This window comes from Rhipicephalus microplus, chromosome 1, assembly GCF_043290135.1.
Source record: "Rhipicephalus microplus isolate Deutch F79 chromosome 1, USDA_Rmic, whole genome shotgun sequence".
Lineage (NCBI taxonomy): Eukaryota > Metazoa > Arthropoda > Arachnida > Ixodida > Ixodidae > Rhipicephalus > Rhipicephalus microplus.
The window spans coordinates 199,663,153-199,683,113 of NC_134700.1; the positions used below are offsets into that span (position 1 = coordinate 199,663,153).

At 45.9% G+C, this 19,961-nt stretch overlaps 1 protein-coding gene across 1 annotated transcript in view; it reads right to left on the reverse strand.

Moving 5' to 3' along the window:
• LOC119159706 (uncharacterized) overlaps window positions 1–16,290 on the reverse strand; it is a 55,090-nt gene extending 38,800 nt beyond the window's left edge. The window contains exon 1 of the mRNA XM_037412537.2: window positions 15,672–16,290. Coding sequence (XP_037268434.2) covers window positions 15,672–16,166 — 495 coding nt within the window. The 5' untranslated portion in view covers window positions 16,167–16,290. The remainder of the gene's footprint in view (window positions 1–15,671) is intronic.
• Window positions 16,291–19,961: the final 3,671 nt, after the last annotated feature.

Consider the following 19,961-nt stretch of genomic DNA (forward strand, 5'->3'; position numbering starts at 1 on the left):
ATACATACACCAGAAGGCGCTTACTCATTTGGATGTCTGCGCATCGGCGATCGTCGGACTATTTGTTCACGTATTACGCCGATGGCACTCGTCATTAGCTAGGTGTGGGGCGGCACGAACAATGGAAGAAACACCCTGAAGTAAGAGAAGTTGGAGACCACTCGCGTAAACTATAATGCCGCGCGAGATCAGTCAGCATCACAGCGATCATGTCGTCGTTGCAATACGGAAAATATTATCTCAGTCTCTCCAAGTTAGCGCTACGATCATTAAGCTGCCACAATAACAATAGATAATACACGAATTTATTTAAACTTTATGCTAGTGCTAATTCAAACATTGTTGTGACGTTTTTTGTGTGTGATCTAGGTTTGTAAATTTGTAGGTTATTATAGTTGTCCACATGCATGTCAAGGAAGCAAATGTACGCACATTATGATATAAGTGCGGAATTCGTGGCACTCGTGTGCAGAATGCACCTGGACAGGTCCAAGGAGGTTTTGAAAAATCTCGTCATGAGGAGATAAGGCCCTATCCAGGAATTTTTTTTCGGGAGGTGTTCTTGTGTCGAACGGCTAGCTATGGCTACTGGTGGTCGATGTGATTGCGTGTAAATACGTTCGTATCCCCCTAAAAGTTGTGGAATGAAAAAGTTTTGGAGGGTGTCAGAACCCCCTCAACACCCTCCTAGTTACGGCTTTGCAAGGACCGATAACCGATAGTCAATTCAGACGTCACAATGAATACCAAGAAATATTAAGGGCGGCCGACTACAAGAAGTTATTGGATGGAGCGAAGATTTAACAAATTAGGAGCCACAAGATGGAATCAACTTGGGCTGTACCTAATAATATTATAACTTGAGGTTTTACGTGTGAAAACCACGACATGATTGCGAGAAACGCCTTAGTCCAGGGCTCTGGAAATTGCGACCTTCTGGTGTTATTTCACGTGCACTGGCTTCACACAATACATGGGGTTCCATGATTTCCCCACCATCGAAATGCGACCGCCACAGCCAGGATCGAACCCGCAATCTCCGGAGCTCGCACAGGACAGGGTGGTTTGGAAATCGTAGGCAGAGGCCTTCGCCCCGTAATGAACTTAAGATCAGTTGGCAATAATGGTGGTAGTCATGGCGATGATGACTTGTCGAAGAACATAGAAATAGGAAAGTATTTTAAACCTGAAAAATTTAGAGGGAGGGTACAAAGCTTCTTTCAAGTTCGTGAGCGGCTGTGACGGCTGGGTAACCATTCTTGTGCTCTTTGAAGACGAAGGCAAGTGTTTTTGGTTGGCAACCACCTTATTGGCAGGCGAGAGTTTCATCTGTTATCTTTTATAGTAAGTTGTGTACGATCACGCAAAAATATTTCATGACCATGCTAAACGAAGGCCAGTTAACAAAGACAAGTGCGTCCCTGGACTAGCTTTTTGTACACGTGCCAAGATTATTTTTTTCTTCTTTTACGTCTACTGTATGACACAGAAAGTTCAACACGCCCATAAAAGCGGCAACCAAGAACAATGGTTTTCATGTTACGCTGCACTAATTTTGCACTTTTTTTACGCACTGAACAACGTTTAATGCGGTCGTGACCGATCAAAGTAAAAGGCTATGCTCGGAGCGCGTCGTAACAACCTGGTTATCGCTGAGCGCTAAGTGAATGTTTTGACGCAGGCAGCCATAAAAAGCTGCCGGCGTCTGTGGCAGTCATTATAAAGTTTCGCAAGTGGTAGTACGTTATGTAGGTCCATATATATCGTGAGATAGAGAGGGGGGGAAGGGGTGCCTTTGCCATTAAGTCGCCATAAGCAAAAAAGATAGTGTTCGCTTTCAAACGTACGTGCAAAAAAAAAAGGGATATAAATAAACACTCATTGGCTCCCATTCGGAACACGAGCAATTACACGCGCCGCAATCATAAAAGAAGCGCATGATATTGTCGCGCTGGAAAATAGATGCGGTGCTTATCACCCAACGTGCCCCACGTGAAGCGGATTAAGCAAAACTGTTCGCATACTGTTATTTATCTAGGACATTGGGTAAGAACCCTTATTTCAGTACTAACGGGCTCCTCGCGTGTCAGCCACAAAGTAGTACATAATCTAATCACTTCCGGTGCTATTACTTTCCCTTCTCTCTCTCCTTATTTACAGAGCATGCATACGTCGTAGTGGCAAAGTGGGAAGGATGGACTCGCATACAGGCTGCTTTAAGGCGCCGCATGGCCCGTGCTGTAAATGCACTGAAAGAGCAACATTCGGGTTGACATTGCCTTGCATAGAAGTTGAGCCCACTGCGCTAAAGAGGTCTTCAACCAGAAGTGGACGAGATGTATTGCTTTTTCAGTCATTACTCACTGCAATTCATTGTTACTCTTTGAAACGATGCATTAGAAAAGAAGGTGAGAGGCACAAGAGAACAAAACCAGGCAGCATAAATACAAATGTTCGGGCTCTCTGGTTCTCTTAAATGCGCATCTGCCTTCGTTATCTTCTTTCGTAATAAATTCCTACCAACTAGTTCAACAATATCTCGTTCTAACATCCGATGCTATTCAGTAATTAGATGGTGTGACTCATCAGTGGTGAGTAATCGCACACGTCGACTCCGTTGCATAATGTTTTGATAATAAAATGTACCTAGGTCGATAGGAAAGAGATCGATAAAATTAAACTAAGTGCTTCCAGTTTTGACAGTTGTCGCGAGTCGCTAACATTACGGCATGAAGCAAGCAGTCTGAAAAAAAAATGCGTTCTTCCGTCTGTTTGTCACTGATTGGGTGAAGCGCCAACGTAGTTCTGTACTTAACGATCACAGTAACATGTCCTGTTAACACAAGGCACATTTATGGGCTCTATCTAACGCTTTCAATTTTCAACCCATTAAACTTCGATAGAGGTATGCTGATAAATTTTGTTACAGTATCTTGTTTTTCTGTAGTTTATTGGTGACGTATATTGCCCCCGAAGAGCTACAACAAAAGAAGCATTGCAGAAGTGCCCGAGGAATGCGTGTCAGTGGAGCCTGTCAATTAGGCAGAAACCTATAAATTTTTGGGTTCATATTTGTTCCCTATATGCTATCGAAAAGTTTGCAGTGTTAGCTTTACCGACGACCGAGTGTATTTCTTAACACGTGCAGTATTCTTTTAACTGTCTTGGATGGTTTCAACAGCCCGGCTAGTCGTAAGTGGCAATAATAAACGTCACATATATTACATGGTTTCACTCTATAGAGTTTAGTTTTTCTTTTTTTTTTCTTTTTATGCACGAGTGTATTGCATGAAAGAACCTGAAGGCTAAGATTATAGAAAATCCAGTAAGTGGGTACACGTCCATCATGAGATCTTACTAAAGGTCAAACGATTCGTATACGGGAAGTTTTCCTATATGGTGGTCAGCCTCAGTACCTCAGCCTCCGTCGCGGTATACACTCGTCATTTCACTGCCTCGCGAACAAAAGAGCAACGAGAAAGAGACAAAAAGGAAATGAGAGGATTGTGCAAAAAGCTTCGGAAAATAGCACCGCGTTGCTCAAGCTCAAGTAATAACGTATCTTCCTTCATAAAGAGAAACAAAAAGCAGGTAATATTTCTCGATGCCATAGTAGGTGCTCTGGCCTATACAAGGTCTTCAGAATGATTGCACCGACATCCAACATTTGCCTGAGAGGCCTGTCAGGTAGCTAAGATGTCGGGTCGTCAGGCGCAATGGCACGACCGCCTGTCCGGGCTGAAAAGGCTGCCTGCCGACGAGTCGCCCTGTCAGTGCGATCGATGGTGCCCTTCTCAATGTCGCGCTGCGTTGTCGTGGCAGAGCGTTTTAAAAGTGGTTCAGGCTGTAGGTATAAGGAGCGTGCCCGCAATGCATTAAGTAAATTGACACCGCAGACAAATATTTCCACATTTTCTCGAGAATGGGGCGGCTGCAGGTCGTCGCAAGGCAGCGTGCCACCATAGGACGGGACGGGAGCGGCGAGGCATCGTGCATTCGCCTGTCTTGCAGGGCAGTCGGCGGTCGCGCTGACATCGAAGTGACATCGAAGAAATGGGTGAAGCAGGAGAAACAGTATAGATTTCAAAGAGCAACAAGATAGAACTCTGTTCGAACAGACTGTTCTGGAAAATATTCTCGACACTCGAAATCGTCCCACAACCGCAAGCCTTAGCAACTTCTGAGAGAGGCATGCTCTCCATAGACGAGAGCACGCCTACCTCGCACCCAGGCGCCTACGGCGGTATACCCTCGCTCCCAGATACGCCATAATTTGTTCGGAACTGCCAAGGCGTGCCTCGCTGGCATGACATGCAGTGGCTCTAGGTGTTTAAAATGCGAAAAAAGCGCCTGTTCATGCTGCGCCCGCTTATAAAATGTCATCTGGGTACCAAAGCGCTGCCATCTGATCAGACAACAACCAGCGCAAGAGAAAGAGATTGCTGAGCGAGCACTGCCTGCGCATCACGAGAGATTTTATATATATATATATATATATATATATATATATATATATATATATATATATATATATATATATATATATATATATATATATATATATATATGAAAGTAACGTCAATACACGCTTTTGAGCGTTGTGCACAAATGCAAACTTGAAGCGTCAGGGTCAAGGTCAGTGTGTAAACGTACAATAATTTTTACAGCGAAAGTCGTTCAACAAGCAATTTGGCTACAAAAATTATACAGCACACTGTTCTTTTTAATTGCTGAGTGCAATTTACTATGACTGTAAATGCAATGAATTAAATTAGAGAAAATATACTTTTTTTCGTTCGGAACCGGACAAAGAAATTTCGGTGGGTTCGAACAAAAGGTTGCCGGTTCATATCTCACAGGCAGAAAAGATGATTTTTCGCCCATTTAATTTCCTTCTACTTACGTCATAATTACTACACTGCAGCTAAAAACAAGAATTGGTGTCTTCTATGTTTTTCTTGTCCTAAATGTCCGCATAGAAAACATAAAAACGAGCCCCACAAAATATTACCCGTTTCACAGTGTATCTTCACACGTAAAATCAAATCAAATCAAATCGAATCAAACAAATTCATTCAAAGTTCATTTTGCATAGCGCTGCATAGGCGAAGCCAAATTCCTTCTATTATGGACAGAAACTCCTAGCGCCCATATTCTACATAAATTCAGCCAGTCTCACGACTCGCCAATGTTCACTTAAAAGTAAAGAAGCAACTACGGGTTGCAAACCGCTGTTAAGATTTCTCGACAGACGTCGTCAATAACTGCCAACGACTTTAGTGCACCGCAGGGGTTATCCCAGCGATGAACACCGGGACCACATGTGTCACCTTCGTGAGTTACCCATCTGGGTTGTGTATTTTTAAAAGAGACACCGTTTCAATGGCTAGTGTTCATTTGGTCACAAAGGACGGCGTTCAGCTCTCCCATAGTAGAGTACCCTGTGCTCTAAATCGTTACCCCCTTTTTTCTAACCCCCCCAGACCCATTGCTGTGGGCGCGCCAGGGACGGCTTCCAGCTCTCCCATAGTTGAGTACCGAGTACTCAAATTGTTGAACTCTTCTTCTAAACACACAAAAAAAAATTTATTTGTGTGTTCTTCGTTTACCGTGTATTGTGCATATGTAGACATTGTTTTTGTAACACTTCCTGTGTAGTTGTGTACGTTGTGTTCCGTTTACGTATGTAAACATATCTTTTTGTAACAACTTTTGGTGTGTCAGTGTATGTTGTGTTCTGTCGCAATGTTCTGTTGGATTGTAATTGATATTCACTGTCTGTGAGAATAAATTTCTCTAAACAAATTTACCCTTCGCTTATGGGCGTTATCAGGGACCTTCCCTCGGGACGGCATTATGCTCTCCAATAGTAGAGTGCCCAGTACTCTAAATCGTTAACCACTTGTTCTAAACACAATTTCACTGCAAAATTTTTGTCGACGTGGCGTCGTGACAAGTGAGGCCCACAGGACAGATTTTTAAATGCGAAGCATTTCTTGGCGAACTTCGGTGATTTTGAGCGTATCTATCTATCTATCTATCTATCTATCTATCTATCTATCTATCTATCTATCTATCTATCTATCTATCTATCTATCTATCTATCTATCTATCTATCTATCTATCTATCTATCTATCTATCTATCTATCTATCTATCTATCTATCTATTTATCTATCTATCTATCTATCTATCTATCTATCTATCTATCTATCTATCTATCTATCTATCTATCTATCTATCTATCTATCTATCTATCTATCCACCTACGACATTTACCTCTCCTGGCCGTTTCGATTATGGTATCAATACCAAACTTGGTATGGCACAACACGACTGTATGAAGAACATGTTTGACTAGTCATAACATGAAAATCATGCCATTAATGTCATGATTTACATTTTATGGTCCTGCAGCTCTTGCGATGGTTTCGTTCACATGGCACGTTGCAAAACTGGTATGGTATGGCATGATGGCATGGCGAACACAAGTGACAAACCCTCGCTTGAAAATCATGACATGCGTGTCATGTAACAACATGACTACATGCCACGCTCATGATGTGCTGGTGGCCATTCCGCTAGCTTCACGTATTCCAAATTTGGTATTACGGGACGTGAATAGATGACGAAGGTATGATACTGGTGCAAACATGTTAAACTCGAGATGCGTTTCATGTAACAACTTGACTACATGCTACGCTCATGATGCACTCGTGGCCGTTTCGCTAGCTTCACGTGTACCAAACGCGGTAATACGCGTCGTGAACGGGTGACATAGGTAAATTACACATCCGAACATGATCATCATGACATGCGTGTCATGTAGCTACATGAATACATGCCACACTGATGATGCGCTCAAGGCCGTTTCACTAGCTTCACACATGCGAAATTTGGTATTACGTGACGCCAATGGATGACGAAGGTATGTGACTGGTTCAAACATGATAATCTTGAAATGCGTGTCATCTGAGAACAGGACTACATGCCACAGTCAAAGCGCCAATACATTTAGACGTGACGCGTTGCGCGTGCTCGCTTGCGTTCATTTCGTCGCGTCACGCTGGCGTTGCCAGCCAGGCACCAGTCCTGCAATGTATACTCGTATGCGCGTGCCGTGCTGCGTTGCTTCGACGCATGTGCGTTCCAGCGCGTACAGCGTCCTTCCGTCTCAAAAAGAGGGAAACGCAGTGTTGTCTGGGTAACGCATTGGCGCAAAATGCAGCATGTCGCATTTCGCGCCGGTCGCCGTCAGGCCGCGCCGACGGACGCTGGTCGCGCCCGGCGTCATACTATAGAGTGCTCGCGTTTTGCCAACGTAGCGTCAATGGGCCCAAAGTGCGCGCGCGCCAACGCTATACATTAGAGTATATTGGGGCCTTCATGATGCGCTCACGGCCGTTTTGCTAGCTCCACATATACAAAATTTGGGGTTACGTGACGTCAATGGATGACGAAATGTATGACTGGTACTAACTTAATAATCCTGACACGCGTGTCATGTAAGAACAAGACAACATACCACGCTCATAGCGTGCTCGCGGCCGTTTCGCTAGCTCCACATATACTAAATTTGGTATCACGTGACGTGAATAGATGACGAAAGTAACCGACACATCCAAACATAATTATCATGACACGGAAGTCATGTACGGCATCATATACCTCCCCCTCGTAACGTTGTGCTGATTTTGAAGTGACATATTAACATTTCTCATTCGTGCTTCGCATATCATTGATTCACTTTGTACGTGGGATCTGCCAAATTTTTTTTCTATCCTATAGTTGAGTACCAAGTACTCAAAATTGTTAACAACATTATCTAAACAGAATAAAATTTGTACAGCGTTTGAGCCAAGCGCTGTTGTTTTGGGCTAGACTATAATTTCCATGCGCAAACGCTGCGCGTTCTTCGTGATCGGGTTGTCGTTGCATTGTAGTGAACTTGTTCACGGCGTAATTTTTGTCGGCACGGCCTCATGATGTGTGAGGCCCACGTCACGGCTTTATGATCTCCCATAGTAGAGTGCTACTCGGCTGCTGACCCGCAGGTCGCGAGATCAAACCCCGGCTGCGGCGGCTGCCTTTCCAATGAAGGCGGAAATGTTGTAGGCCCGTGTGCTCAGATTTGGGCGCACGTTAAAGAACCCCAAGTGGTCGAAATTTCCGTAGCCCTTCACTACGGCGTCTCTCATAATCATATGGTGGTTTTGGGACGTTAAACCCCACATATCAATCAATCGATAGTAGAGTGCCAAGTACCTCTACTCGTTAAGAGCTTTTCTAAAAAAACGCAGCCTGGATTCGAACTCGCGATCTGCGGGTCAGCAGCCGAGTACCTTGGCCACTAGACCACCGCGGCGGGGCATGTGTGCGTGTGTGCGTGTGAACGCGTGTGCGCGTGTGTGTGTGCGCGTGTGCGCGTGTGTGCGTGTGCGTGTGTGTGTGTGTGCTGCACTACCCTTCGTGCACTGGTATGACACTAACTGACATCCTTCCATTTCTGTCTCGTTCCACGTTCGGCCGCTGCTAATTGTGCACTGTCGCGACGCCACGCTTATAAGACGCTCCTAATTTAATTTACGTGCGTCTCCTTCCGCGTCATTTTGCTTCATTTTTGTTGCTTTTTCACAAATTCTTTCTTTTGAAGGCTAGCTGAGTGTTTACCAAACTCGTTCTCTGACCATTGTCACCCTTATTAACGCTACAAAACATCCCAGGCGTGCTGCCCTCGACTGTAGATAACACACACTGCACCCACCAATGCAATCAGGCAACAGCGCCGACTGCGAAGATGGCGCGAGTTAAACAGACCTCGCACATCAGCTTGTTTGTTTTATTGCTCCATATCTCTGATGTGCAAATGCACCAAAACTAACGTCGGATAAAAGTAAAGGAAGTTTAATTAGCAAGAATAAAACATACTCTTGTACATATATATTTTTATCTCACTCCACTCGTGCATATAAACGCGTTGCTCCTGTAAAGTTGTACGTTTTGCAATAACGTGGTGCACGAAACAGAGCGCGCTTTAAAGGAGGATCAAGAAGAAAAATATGCTTTCGTTGTTTTCTTTGGTTTCAAGCGTGCCGATGGAGAAGGCAGAGGAGAGTTACTTCAGGTAGGTCCTCCCTTCAACCTTTCCACTATTGCCCCCTTTCTTTCAAATAGGGATGAATAAAGTTGTTCGTTCATTCCTTCATTCGTTCTAGCTTTTGCAAAGTGTTCACTGCTTACGCTACTTACCTCGTTTTTCTGCGCATGTATCTTTGTTTTATTGAATTACGATTGTTTCACTAGACTTCTGCGCTTTTTCTTCAACTTGAGGCAATGAAGGAATGGTCTATATCACAGTAGCCGACGTTCACAGAACTGTTTCTTCGTTGCTCTCTTCAGCTTGCATCAGCTTCAGTGGGTCATTAACTACGGTGACTTCGTTTTACGTACGAACTTACCGATTCGATTCCCGGCCGTAATAGCCGCACTTCAATTGGGATAAAATGCAAAAAATCGTCTAGTTATATTGAGATGCATTCAAAAAAGAATACATGGTCAAAAGTTTTCTTTGGCTCTGTGAAAGATTAAATGTCGCTTTTAGGCGTTAAAAGTCATATATCAGTAAATTCAGCATTCTTCAGCGATCAGTCTTTTGTTTGCTTGCTCAACTTGGTTTATGGTAAATGTTACACAACTAGAAGGTTAGTATCGTTGACAATGCTTTATACTTTTATCGTACGCATAAGGATCCCCACCACTGTAATCACACCAAACAATACAATAAAACGATTTCATCTAAAGCAATTTCACTTCTCTCTACTTCCGGTTCTTCTAAGTCGCATGCTTCGTCGTCACAAAATCCCCATTGGATCCTTTTAAACGAACCAGCCGTTGGGCGTACCCAATCTCTTTGAGACGCTTTGTGCACGATTGTGTACACAACCTCTTTCTACTAGTTGCGTCGACTATTGGCTAAGTTATAGCTAGATACATTGTCCTCTTGGGCATTTGAACCTACCACGTAATAAATGTTTTAACTTTGTGCACGATTGTGTACACAACCTCTTTCTACTAGTTGCGTCGACTATTGGCTAAGTAATAGCCATATAAATTGTCCTCTTGGGTATTTGAACCTACCACGTAATAAATGTTTTAACTTCATTTTGCAGTGTTCTGCTGAGGATAGTCATTTTACTTAAGAAACTGCCACGTTCGACCGATAGTTCGATCTCCCGCTTCCCACGAGCTACGACAAAAACTACAACTTGTAATTGCTCAATATGAACATAGCCGAAAACGCATTCGCGTTTGTATTTCTAGCCTGATATTGTATTTATGCCAAGCAGATCATGAGTTTCTATCTCTTATAATAAATACATATTTGGTTACAAGTTAATTTGGATGAATTACTCTAACACATATAAACTAACGTACTGTGACATTTCATCAACTAGAATATGAAGTAACTTGAAACAATGCTGTGTCACCTAGAGGCGCTTACGAACACTTCTTCATAGGTGGCGTCTGAAGGAGTTAAAAACCAGAGTGCGTCGATATGCACTTATAAAGCTCGCGAGTTTCGGACCACAAAGCTGCCGTCAACGACTCGAGAAAGTGATCCAGGACATTTTTGAAACCCTTTATCAAAATGAGCGGCGCATTTCAGGGTACCATCCTTTCTTTTTTCATGGGCTCGCCGAAGGAAGTCTCGAGCAAGTCCACGAGCAGACTATTGGTACAGCAACCTAACCAACGGGTTAGCTGATAGGCCTCGTCACTGCAGCTGCGCAAGGCTTGATGGCGTCTGCGCAACACACAGCACCTCTTCTCTCGGGGTTTTCTTTGCTTTGTTTCGCGTACTGCTACCTCACACGAACGCGCTAGTCAACGACTCTAAACTCGTCTCGACATTTACGACTCTCGTTTCGACACACCGCGCTCTTCTGTTTTGTTAGACGAGTGCTGCGAATCTTTTACTTCTTTTTTTTTCTTTTTGCAGTGGTCCGAAAGAGACGCTGAAAAAAGATAATCTGACGACACATAGCCCCTGTGTGTCGTCACACGTTACTTTTTCTGTGTCCTGTTTTTGCAGCTCTGAGGCAAAACATAAAACGCCGTACAATTGTAGCTTGTTTAACAAACCTTGTTGTAAGTTCTCCTCTAACATTTTTGGCCCCACCGTCCACGTAACAAGGTCTAGGAGAATTTTAATCAAAAGCTAATAAACTTCACAACGCGCTTCATCATGGCATGTAAACAAGTCGTTTTTATCCTTTACCTCTACTCTTTAAATCTTTGGCTGTTCTTCTAGTTCAATAAAATCGACAACATTGATCAAGCCATCACAGCGTCTTAAGGACTACTAAACAACTTTTGAAAATACAAAAAAAACGAGCACTTTTTTATCTTCTAGTATTTCCCGCCTTGTCGGGACACAAAATTCGTTATGCCAGCAGTCTGTTTGCGAGATGTCCCGCGTTCATGAGCTCCCAATTGGTTCACACGTGAGAGACATCAGCCGTGAATTGTGCCTAACCCTGCTTTTTCATGCAGATGCGTGCCCATCCTGCCTCGTTTTTTGCCTTCATGATTATCGTGCGCGATGGACTCGTATCACTTCCGTTTGCGCGTTTTTGATTGCGCAAGTGGAGACCACAGCGTGCAGTCGAAGAGCGCAAAATAAGCTCAACGCTTAGGGCTGACATCATCCGCTTGCTTTTATGGGAAATTCAGTGGCAAGGAGAAGGTAGCGCATGTACGAAGGGTAGTGAATGCAAGAAAGAAAGCGTTAGCTCGTCTTTCAACTCGAACTGATGTAAACACACTTCAACCACATGCCGGCATGTCTTCCACTCCGCTTAACAAGCACCCCCCTTACCCTCTACCCTTATCTCCGACTTTCGTCATTCTTAAGTTCCACATCTCTGTAGTACACGAATGATATTTTAAGCAAAATTATGTTTATTATTTTCTCTCTACATTCATTGGTTCATCTTTTTTTTGGTAACCTTTCTCTCTCTCTCTCTCTCTGTCTGTCTCTATGTATGAAATACGGCTTTTTTCATGTCGAAGAACACTGCCATATTTAGTGGTCACGTGCGTTATAGATTCAGTGCTATCTATTATGACAAGAAATATGACAACCAGTGCAAATACGTCCTTGGTAAATGAGCAGCGCCAGCGGTACTGTGACGTAAAAAGTACTCACGTATTAATTGATTGAAGCATGGTAACATCGTTTTTTTAATAACATGAAAGTGTCTTTATGCGGTAATCCACCAAAACTTCAGTGCCGTATTTTAGTCAAGTCGAAAAAAAATTACGCACGATCGGAAGACAAATAGTTTCATCAACGGGAGTCGAACCCATGATCTCTGAGCCCGCCCGCTACAACAAATGACGGGTACGCAATCCATAACGCATTACCACATACTTCGCATGCTTTGAAAAATACGCCTTTTATATCCACCACACTCCTCTCACAGCGTTCTCGGTAAAGTGCAGTAATGCGTCATCACCATGACATCAGCGATTACTTCTTTTAACGCGTCGTTTCTAAGCGTCCGTCCAGTTCGGCGCGTTTACAACAGGAGAAGCGCAGTTCGTCGACGCCTTAACACAACCCCCAGGTGGTGAACTTACCCCAAGAATCGGCGTCGCTCAAAGCGGTCATCCAGACCAAACGTAGCTCAGCAACCTCTGGAACGCGCCTGTTTAACCTGGATGTATCTTTGCGCTATAGCCACTTGCACTCGCCCCGCGAGTAATCACGGTCGGCCAGAGGGAAGACACGAGGCGGGTTGTGTTTCCCTTTGGTCGGGATGCGTTGTTCAATAGCTCCAGCATGCCACGAGCAGGCGACCTTTGCCCAAATTCGGCGTCCAATCAGTCCCGCTCTTCTGGCTACCACACCACCTTCTCTGATTTTGCTCTCATTATACGGCTACCACAAGTGTATATGACAATAAATTCGGTTTGTTTAATCAATAATATTAGACGTCAGTCGTCGGGATGCAGATCTATGACTAAGCTTCAACGTGGATGCATCCGCGTAAATCGATGCTGCAGCTGTAAAACACCAACAAAACATTGCACAAGATCTCTTATATCAATGTAGAGCAAACATTAAACAATTTCTGGAGGGACACGTTTCATTTTCGTGTTGTACCGATTCCTGTGACGAAGGAACCATCCATAATTCTTTTTTTGTACAATTACTGCCACGAGCCCCCAACAACCCTCTCATGTTGCTGACAATAAGGTAAAGCTGGCACTTAGGTAATTGTTCTCGTCAAAATTACGCCGATGTGACTCGAAGTATAGACCCTGGAAACGAAAGTGCGTGCTTCGCTTATCCCTGAAATTTCGCGCTGCGATTCGTAAGTACTGTGTAGACCAGAAGCCCCACCGGCAAACAGCGCGTCGACGATGATTGGAAGTAGATAAACAAAGCGAGAACTGTAGAGTGGGAGGGAGTCGGGACGCGTAGAAGCGTCGGGCAATCGGTGGTTGGCCAAATATAAACTACGGCGTCGGCCGGCAGCCGTGTACACTCCGACGCGATCATCCTGTAAGCCGCCGCCGCCGCGACAGTATGGAGCTCCCACATGTTTCTATATTTAGCTCACGTCAATGCTACGGCGGACGGACTTTCCGAGAGCGCGCTTGCGACGCCCACGGTTGCCCGACGACGAGGGCGAAACGCGTAGGAGCAGCTCACGTTTTGGAGAGTGAAGTCTCGGAGAGCGAACACCGTGCACGCTCTTCCCTCGCTGCGGGGCTGGAAGGTGCATGCGATCGACTGGAAAGGCACAAGCTCGGTTTCGAACGATAACTGCACCCTCCCCCATCGCCTGCAAGCCCGTTAGAGCGAAGTAAACAGCCGACGCTCTTTCGGGAGCACGTTCGACTCGGCGACTTTCTCGTAAACTGCGACGAATTCGCTTTCATAAGCGGATCAGGCGCGGTGTTTTCGATTTTACTAAACTGCACCGCTCGGCGTGTGGACTACTAACAGCTGTCAGTCTGTCAACCTCCATTGTTGGTCTAGGACTATACCATGGCTCTCGAACAACCATCTCGTCATGAATGTATACTTTTTGAAGAAGAATACGTACATAAGCCGGAGCTTCATTTCTTCTTTTTGTTCTGTTTCTTCCTTGAATTTTGCAAATGTCACTTCTTTCCCAAAGAGAACACTCCACGCCTAAAGGCCTAGCAAAATTTTGTCACTTACTGAAGGCGATAACGTAAGAGGAGGCTAAGTTACCACTTGCCACTGGGCAGAGTGATTCAAGTGTATACAACGACATTCATCAACCACTTTTATTCCATTTTAACCTTTTTCTATTTTTTTCTCCTCTCTTCCTTGCTACCTTTCAGTCCCCAATCTCCTTCCCCACGCAGAGTAGCAATCAGTGATGTAACACACACTGGTTAAATTCTCTTCCTTTCTATAAAGAGTTCTCTCCCCCATTCACCAACCAAAAGTGAGCTTCCTAGGATCCTCCCTTTCGAAGCGTTAAAAGAGCTCCGTCGCTCCACTCCAGAATCCGCAATCACGACGTATGACTTCTTTATGCGAAGGCCCCCCTCTTTTTATTGCTCGTGGAAAGCATAGTGGAACGAGAGCGCTATCAGAGCGGCGGCACACACCGCCCTTTCATCTTACGTGCCTCGCCTCACAAAGGATGAAAAACGCGCGACGAGCAATGAATGGGCCAAGGGCGCTTCGTCGCGGCTCACTCCGGACGCACACCGCCCGTCAAAGACGATGCCTCGACACGACGATCGCCCGTCTGCTTACGATAACTAGCACCTCATTTGCGTCCCCCCCACCCACTGAGCTTGAAGTGATGCTAGGCAACCTTTGACATTTGGGACCGTGTTCAAAAGCGGTACGATTGAGGCCATCGCTTGGGCTGGAGTGGGATGCGAAGAGTGGGTGGAGATGTTTGATAAGGAGGGAGTGCACATGAAGTGAGACTTGGTTTGTGCCGTGTTTCTCCGCAATACACGTCAAGCCTGGCTGAAACAGCTTGTTTAAATGAAGCGGGGGAAAACACCACTCAAATGGCAAAAGTGTCACCCACTTCAGTAGTGGCATTTAGCCGAGAGTGATACGTTCTTTGGCTGCGTGACCGACCTTTCGGCTTGGTGCGGAAATGCCAAAGATTACGGAGCTCTTCGAGCAGCGCCTCTGCGGCCAGTATCATCCGAAAGTCCCACTCTCTTTTGAGCTCGACCTTTCACATATTGTACGCTGACTGATTGTTAGCGTTATTTCAATCAAGAATATAGATGACGTAACATTGCGCACAACTGTGATTGTCAAGAAGAACGGCGTGTAGATTTCAGTCACATATACAGCACTATACCAAACGCTGTCATGATGCGATCGACGTCTTTGTTTTTCACCGCTCGGTCGTACACAAACCATAACAGCGAGACAACTCCTCGAACACACAAACATGTGAGCACCAGCCAAGTGAAACTGATAACTATATTGTTTTTCGGTCCCACTGTTAAGTGGCAGTCAGAGCTGATCAGCCGCCGAGACCACTCGAACTGCTGAGCGGAGCCGGCGCGAAAGACAGCCGCAGCGCGCGCACACATACGGCGCCGTTGATCAGTGTACGTGTTCGCGAGCGCTGGAAAACAAAGCCCACTCACGATTTTGTGGTTGAGGTGTGCCAGTTCCCGCTCGGTGACCTTGCGCCGGTTGTGCTCCTGCTGCTGGCGCTTGAACTCGCTGATCTTGTAGACCAGGTACATGCCCGGGAAGGCGAGCACCACGAGCGGCCTCATCAGGCCACTCGGCATGGCCCTGCGACCGGCCGCGGCGGCCTCGTGACCCGACGAGCCGCCGCGGCGATCGGCGGCCGACGCGACCGGCTCGCAGCAACGCATGCGCCGCTGACGTCGCTCGCCCGTCACGTCGGCTCCCGGCGGTCGATCGCGCGGAAGCGCCGGAGCAGGATGGGGGGCCGCCTCGTCGCCGTCACGCGACACGTCACACGAGGACGGTCGCGGAGGCGTCGCGTACCCGTCGTCACGCGACCATGCATCCTCGTCCTCTTCCGAGTCGCTGCAGCGCGATGACGCCGCTCGGCCGCGCGTCCGGACGTCTCCCCGGCTCGTCGTGGCAACGGCGTCCCCTTGCAGCATCCCTCGCGCTGGTGGCAGCAGCTGGTGGAGCAACGCCGTCGTCGTTCGAGATGCCCCCTCACCGTGGGCCGCATGCTAGGGCCGGCGCCCGGCTGCAGCTCGGGGGATCCGTCTCGGAGCCTTTGTTCCTCGAGAGCCCCTTGGCGCACCGGTGCCCGAGCCGCGACCGGAGGCCGATGTTGCGGCGACGCCTGGGCGGTCCGAATCGATGGGCGCGGCCAGCGCCCCCTCCGCTTCTTCGCGGACCCCCGCTGCTTCTCTCGCACGAACCTTGGCATTTCGCGCACCGGAAGCCGCCACCCATCGACCAGGCCAATATGTCAGGCTCCGGTTGCGCCCCCCTTCCACTCATTCCTACCACGAAGGTGCAATCCAAGGATGACTGCCTCCCACGAAGTCGCGCATCCCTGTTACGGTGCTCGACCTTTTGCACCTCGCAAATGCCTACCAGCGTCACCTTTCCTTTCGATGCCCGCCGAAACTTACTTGACAGCATCTTGCAGCAACACTCAATTTCTGCAGTCTTCGCCTCAGCAAAGTTTCGACTTGTGCTGGTTAGCACGACATTCTAAACTCGTTGCATTGAGCGAAATGCATAGTACATTTTCGTTACTCATTCGTTCATTTGGCTTAGCGCAACAACATTAAAATGTATTTGCCGCATTGCCACCCCCTTTTAAAATGTCATGTTCCGTAGCATTTTTTTTAATTTCTACTTCATTTGTTCTTTTGACAGTTCTTGGGGTTAACCTTTTTTTTTTTAAGAAATCCTTACAGAGTTTTTCCTGCTATTGGGAAGACTTATCGCAAGACGTATCACTGCCCAGGTAAACTGCCTCCACAGGGCTATCTCCACGGGGAGTGTTTGCTTCAAACAGTCCCTGTTTTGTCAATCTACTATATAGTACAAACGCAGACAATTGCATTAACCTGCATTTTATTTCCACCTGCCATAAGCTCATGAACGTTGGATTAGGTGGTAAAGGGTATCCCGGCGTCACACTTTGTTGCAAGTTGCACTTTAGATGTAGCTTAACTAGTGGCTCACGCTGAACACCGCGGCATAATTTTGTTCTTTTATTGCCGGACTTCAGCTGGTGACATTGCTGGCCATACCTTTCTTTTATTTGCCGGGTCAATATACCAGATTTATGTTGTCCCATTGACAGTCATATAATAATGTAAAATAAATTGTTATCCATTCATTTGTGGCAAAACTTACAAGAACATTCATGTGAATTTTTCGTAAGAGAGGAAAAAAATTAATCGAACAAGTCGTGCTCATTCAAAGCTGTAATTCGAGACCAACGCCTTTTCGGGCTGGTCACTCAACCAACTGAACAAATCAGCAGGCTTGCTATTGGCAGCGTGAGAGTGTATAAAGTTGGAGGACCCTTTGTAGTAGCAGTAGTAGTAAAAACCTTACCATATACATAAACCAGGCAGGACAGAATTCCAGTGCCCTGTAGTAAATATACAGGGTGAAAAGCGTAGTCTGTCCGGCAGGGTGGTGGCCCTATTCTAGGGCCCCACTCGCACGTGCCATTCGTTCAGCTCTCAGTTGATCCACCAGGGCTGGGCTAGACAGCAACGCCTCCCATTCGTCCCAAGTGCCACTAGTGTCGTGCTCTTTGCCGTTGTCTGCACACTCCCACGTGATTCCGAAGTTCGGCAAGAGCCTGTGGTCATTCGACTGACTATGACATGTATTTTTTTTCAATTTTTGTTTGATAATTCTTTTTACCACGTGATTAATATGAGAGTGTAAGAGGAGAGGCTACAGCTGGCACCATTCTAGGGCACGGACGGATGGATGGATGGACGCGAGTATGAGACATTAAAAGCTTTCGCCTTAATAATCGACGACCTGAAACATTTCATTCTGGATCTCTGAGTGATCAATGTTCCTTCCGCTCCGCAGTCAGGCGACGTTTTCATTTGCCAATGCGTTGTCACTTCTCTATTGAAGAGAAAGCTTTAGACGCCTCACCAAACGCGCAACGTGACCGTTGGTGACATCGGTGTCAACAAGACTGATGTAAAATATCATCTCGTAATGACATCATCACATGCGGAACGTGCATTGAAAGCACCTCACATCATGACGTCACAGGCCACCAAAATTTGTGACTTCATCATAAAACATCGTGGCGTGGTCATGCATGTGCTGATTCCGAAGGTGCTGCAAAATTACATTAGGTGCAGAGAGCTTTCTGAGGAACGTCTCTTAGAAGGCAAAAAAAAAATGGCTGCAGGTCCGCGACGTGAATTCTGATTATTAAACGAAGCTAGGTTCCAAGTCTTATAACGTCCACGTTTAAGTCGCTGACAAGTATATTGAGGATGAACGGATGGACGGCTGGACGGACAGACAAACGCATTGAAACACGGACGAATTGACACGTGCACGGATGGACAGACGGACAGATGCATGGACAAATTACGGTCTGTTCTATTTTTTTTAACCATATGCGCTATATGTACGCTCTGTAGGCGGTATTGCTCACAGATGTGTCGCACCTGCACTTCGACTGGGGACGGCGGCAAGCGTCGACGACAACGGTCGGACATCGTGAGGCCCTAAAGAGCTTCGCCCCCTAACAGTAGGGCAGCTTGGCCCTAGTGGTGCGAATAGTAACGTAGCAGTGGTGCTAGTGGCGTTCCACTCCTTGTTACCTTCACCTCGTTATTTTCATCTCTCCTCATCGTGTTTTCAAATCTTTCTTGATCTTTCTATACTTTTTCTCCATATTCTATGGTCAAACCCGCTTATAACAATCATCAAGTGCCTCGAAACATTTATTGTTATAAGCGATAGTCGCTACATACGAGTTCCATAAAAAACAATACATGGCGACTGGCAGGCTCCCATGCGAGAACTATAATATCAGATGGGACATGCCGACAGACGTAATTGATAAGGTTGACAGAGCTGCCAATTCTTCGGACAAGCTTGTAAATTGGGACGCTTTCCCGAGACCACCACGAGCCCCATAGAGCCAACGTGTGACAACGTCTGAAGTTTTGGACGCTAAAGCTCTTCCAAGTTGCAACTGTTTACTCAAGTTGCATGTCCGAAAGTGCATTAACAGGAGCCACCGCCACTCCTCCCTATCATAGCAGTTTTCAAAAGTTAGCTTTATTGTTATGCCTAAAAACTATGCGGCGAAGCATATTGCTAACCCAAAGTGGCATTCGGGACGTTGGGGTTGTGGGCTAAGGTTCAGGAACTTGATTTTAATGTTTTGTTGTTTATTTTTAAGAATTTCAAGTTCAATTACCTTTCATAACGGGCACTCAACTGACAACATGTATTGTTAATGCGGATAATGCGGGATTCGAACATTGCTGTAAGAGGGTTATTTCTCATTAAACCACGTACAAAAGTTAACGGTGCAGCAGCTTTTGTTATAAGTGACTTCGACACTTGTTTATTTCTTTCTACCTCTGAATTCCTCACACCCTTTTTCTCTCCCTTTTTTATATTTTTCGATATGTCTCTCATTTTCTCTCTTTCTCGATGTTTTCCTTTCTGCCTTTCATTCTTCCTGTTCGTCTATTTTTTTCTGCGGTATGTTTTACTGTCTCCTTACCTCCCTTTCCCTCCTCTTCCCCCTGATATCTGTACTCCTCACTCTCTCACTTTCCTTTCCTGTCCCGTTTCTCTTTGTGCTTAGCTATAGGTGCCCTCATCCGGATGATGTGAAGGCGGGTTCGAATTTCACCTCACGAAAAAAATTGTTTCCCTCCTTACTTGAATGCTTTATTATCAGACAGAGCTGCTAGCATCATTAA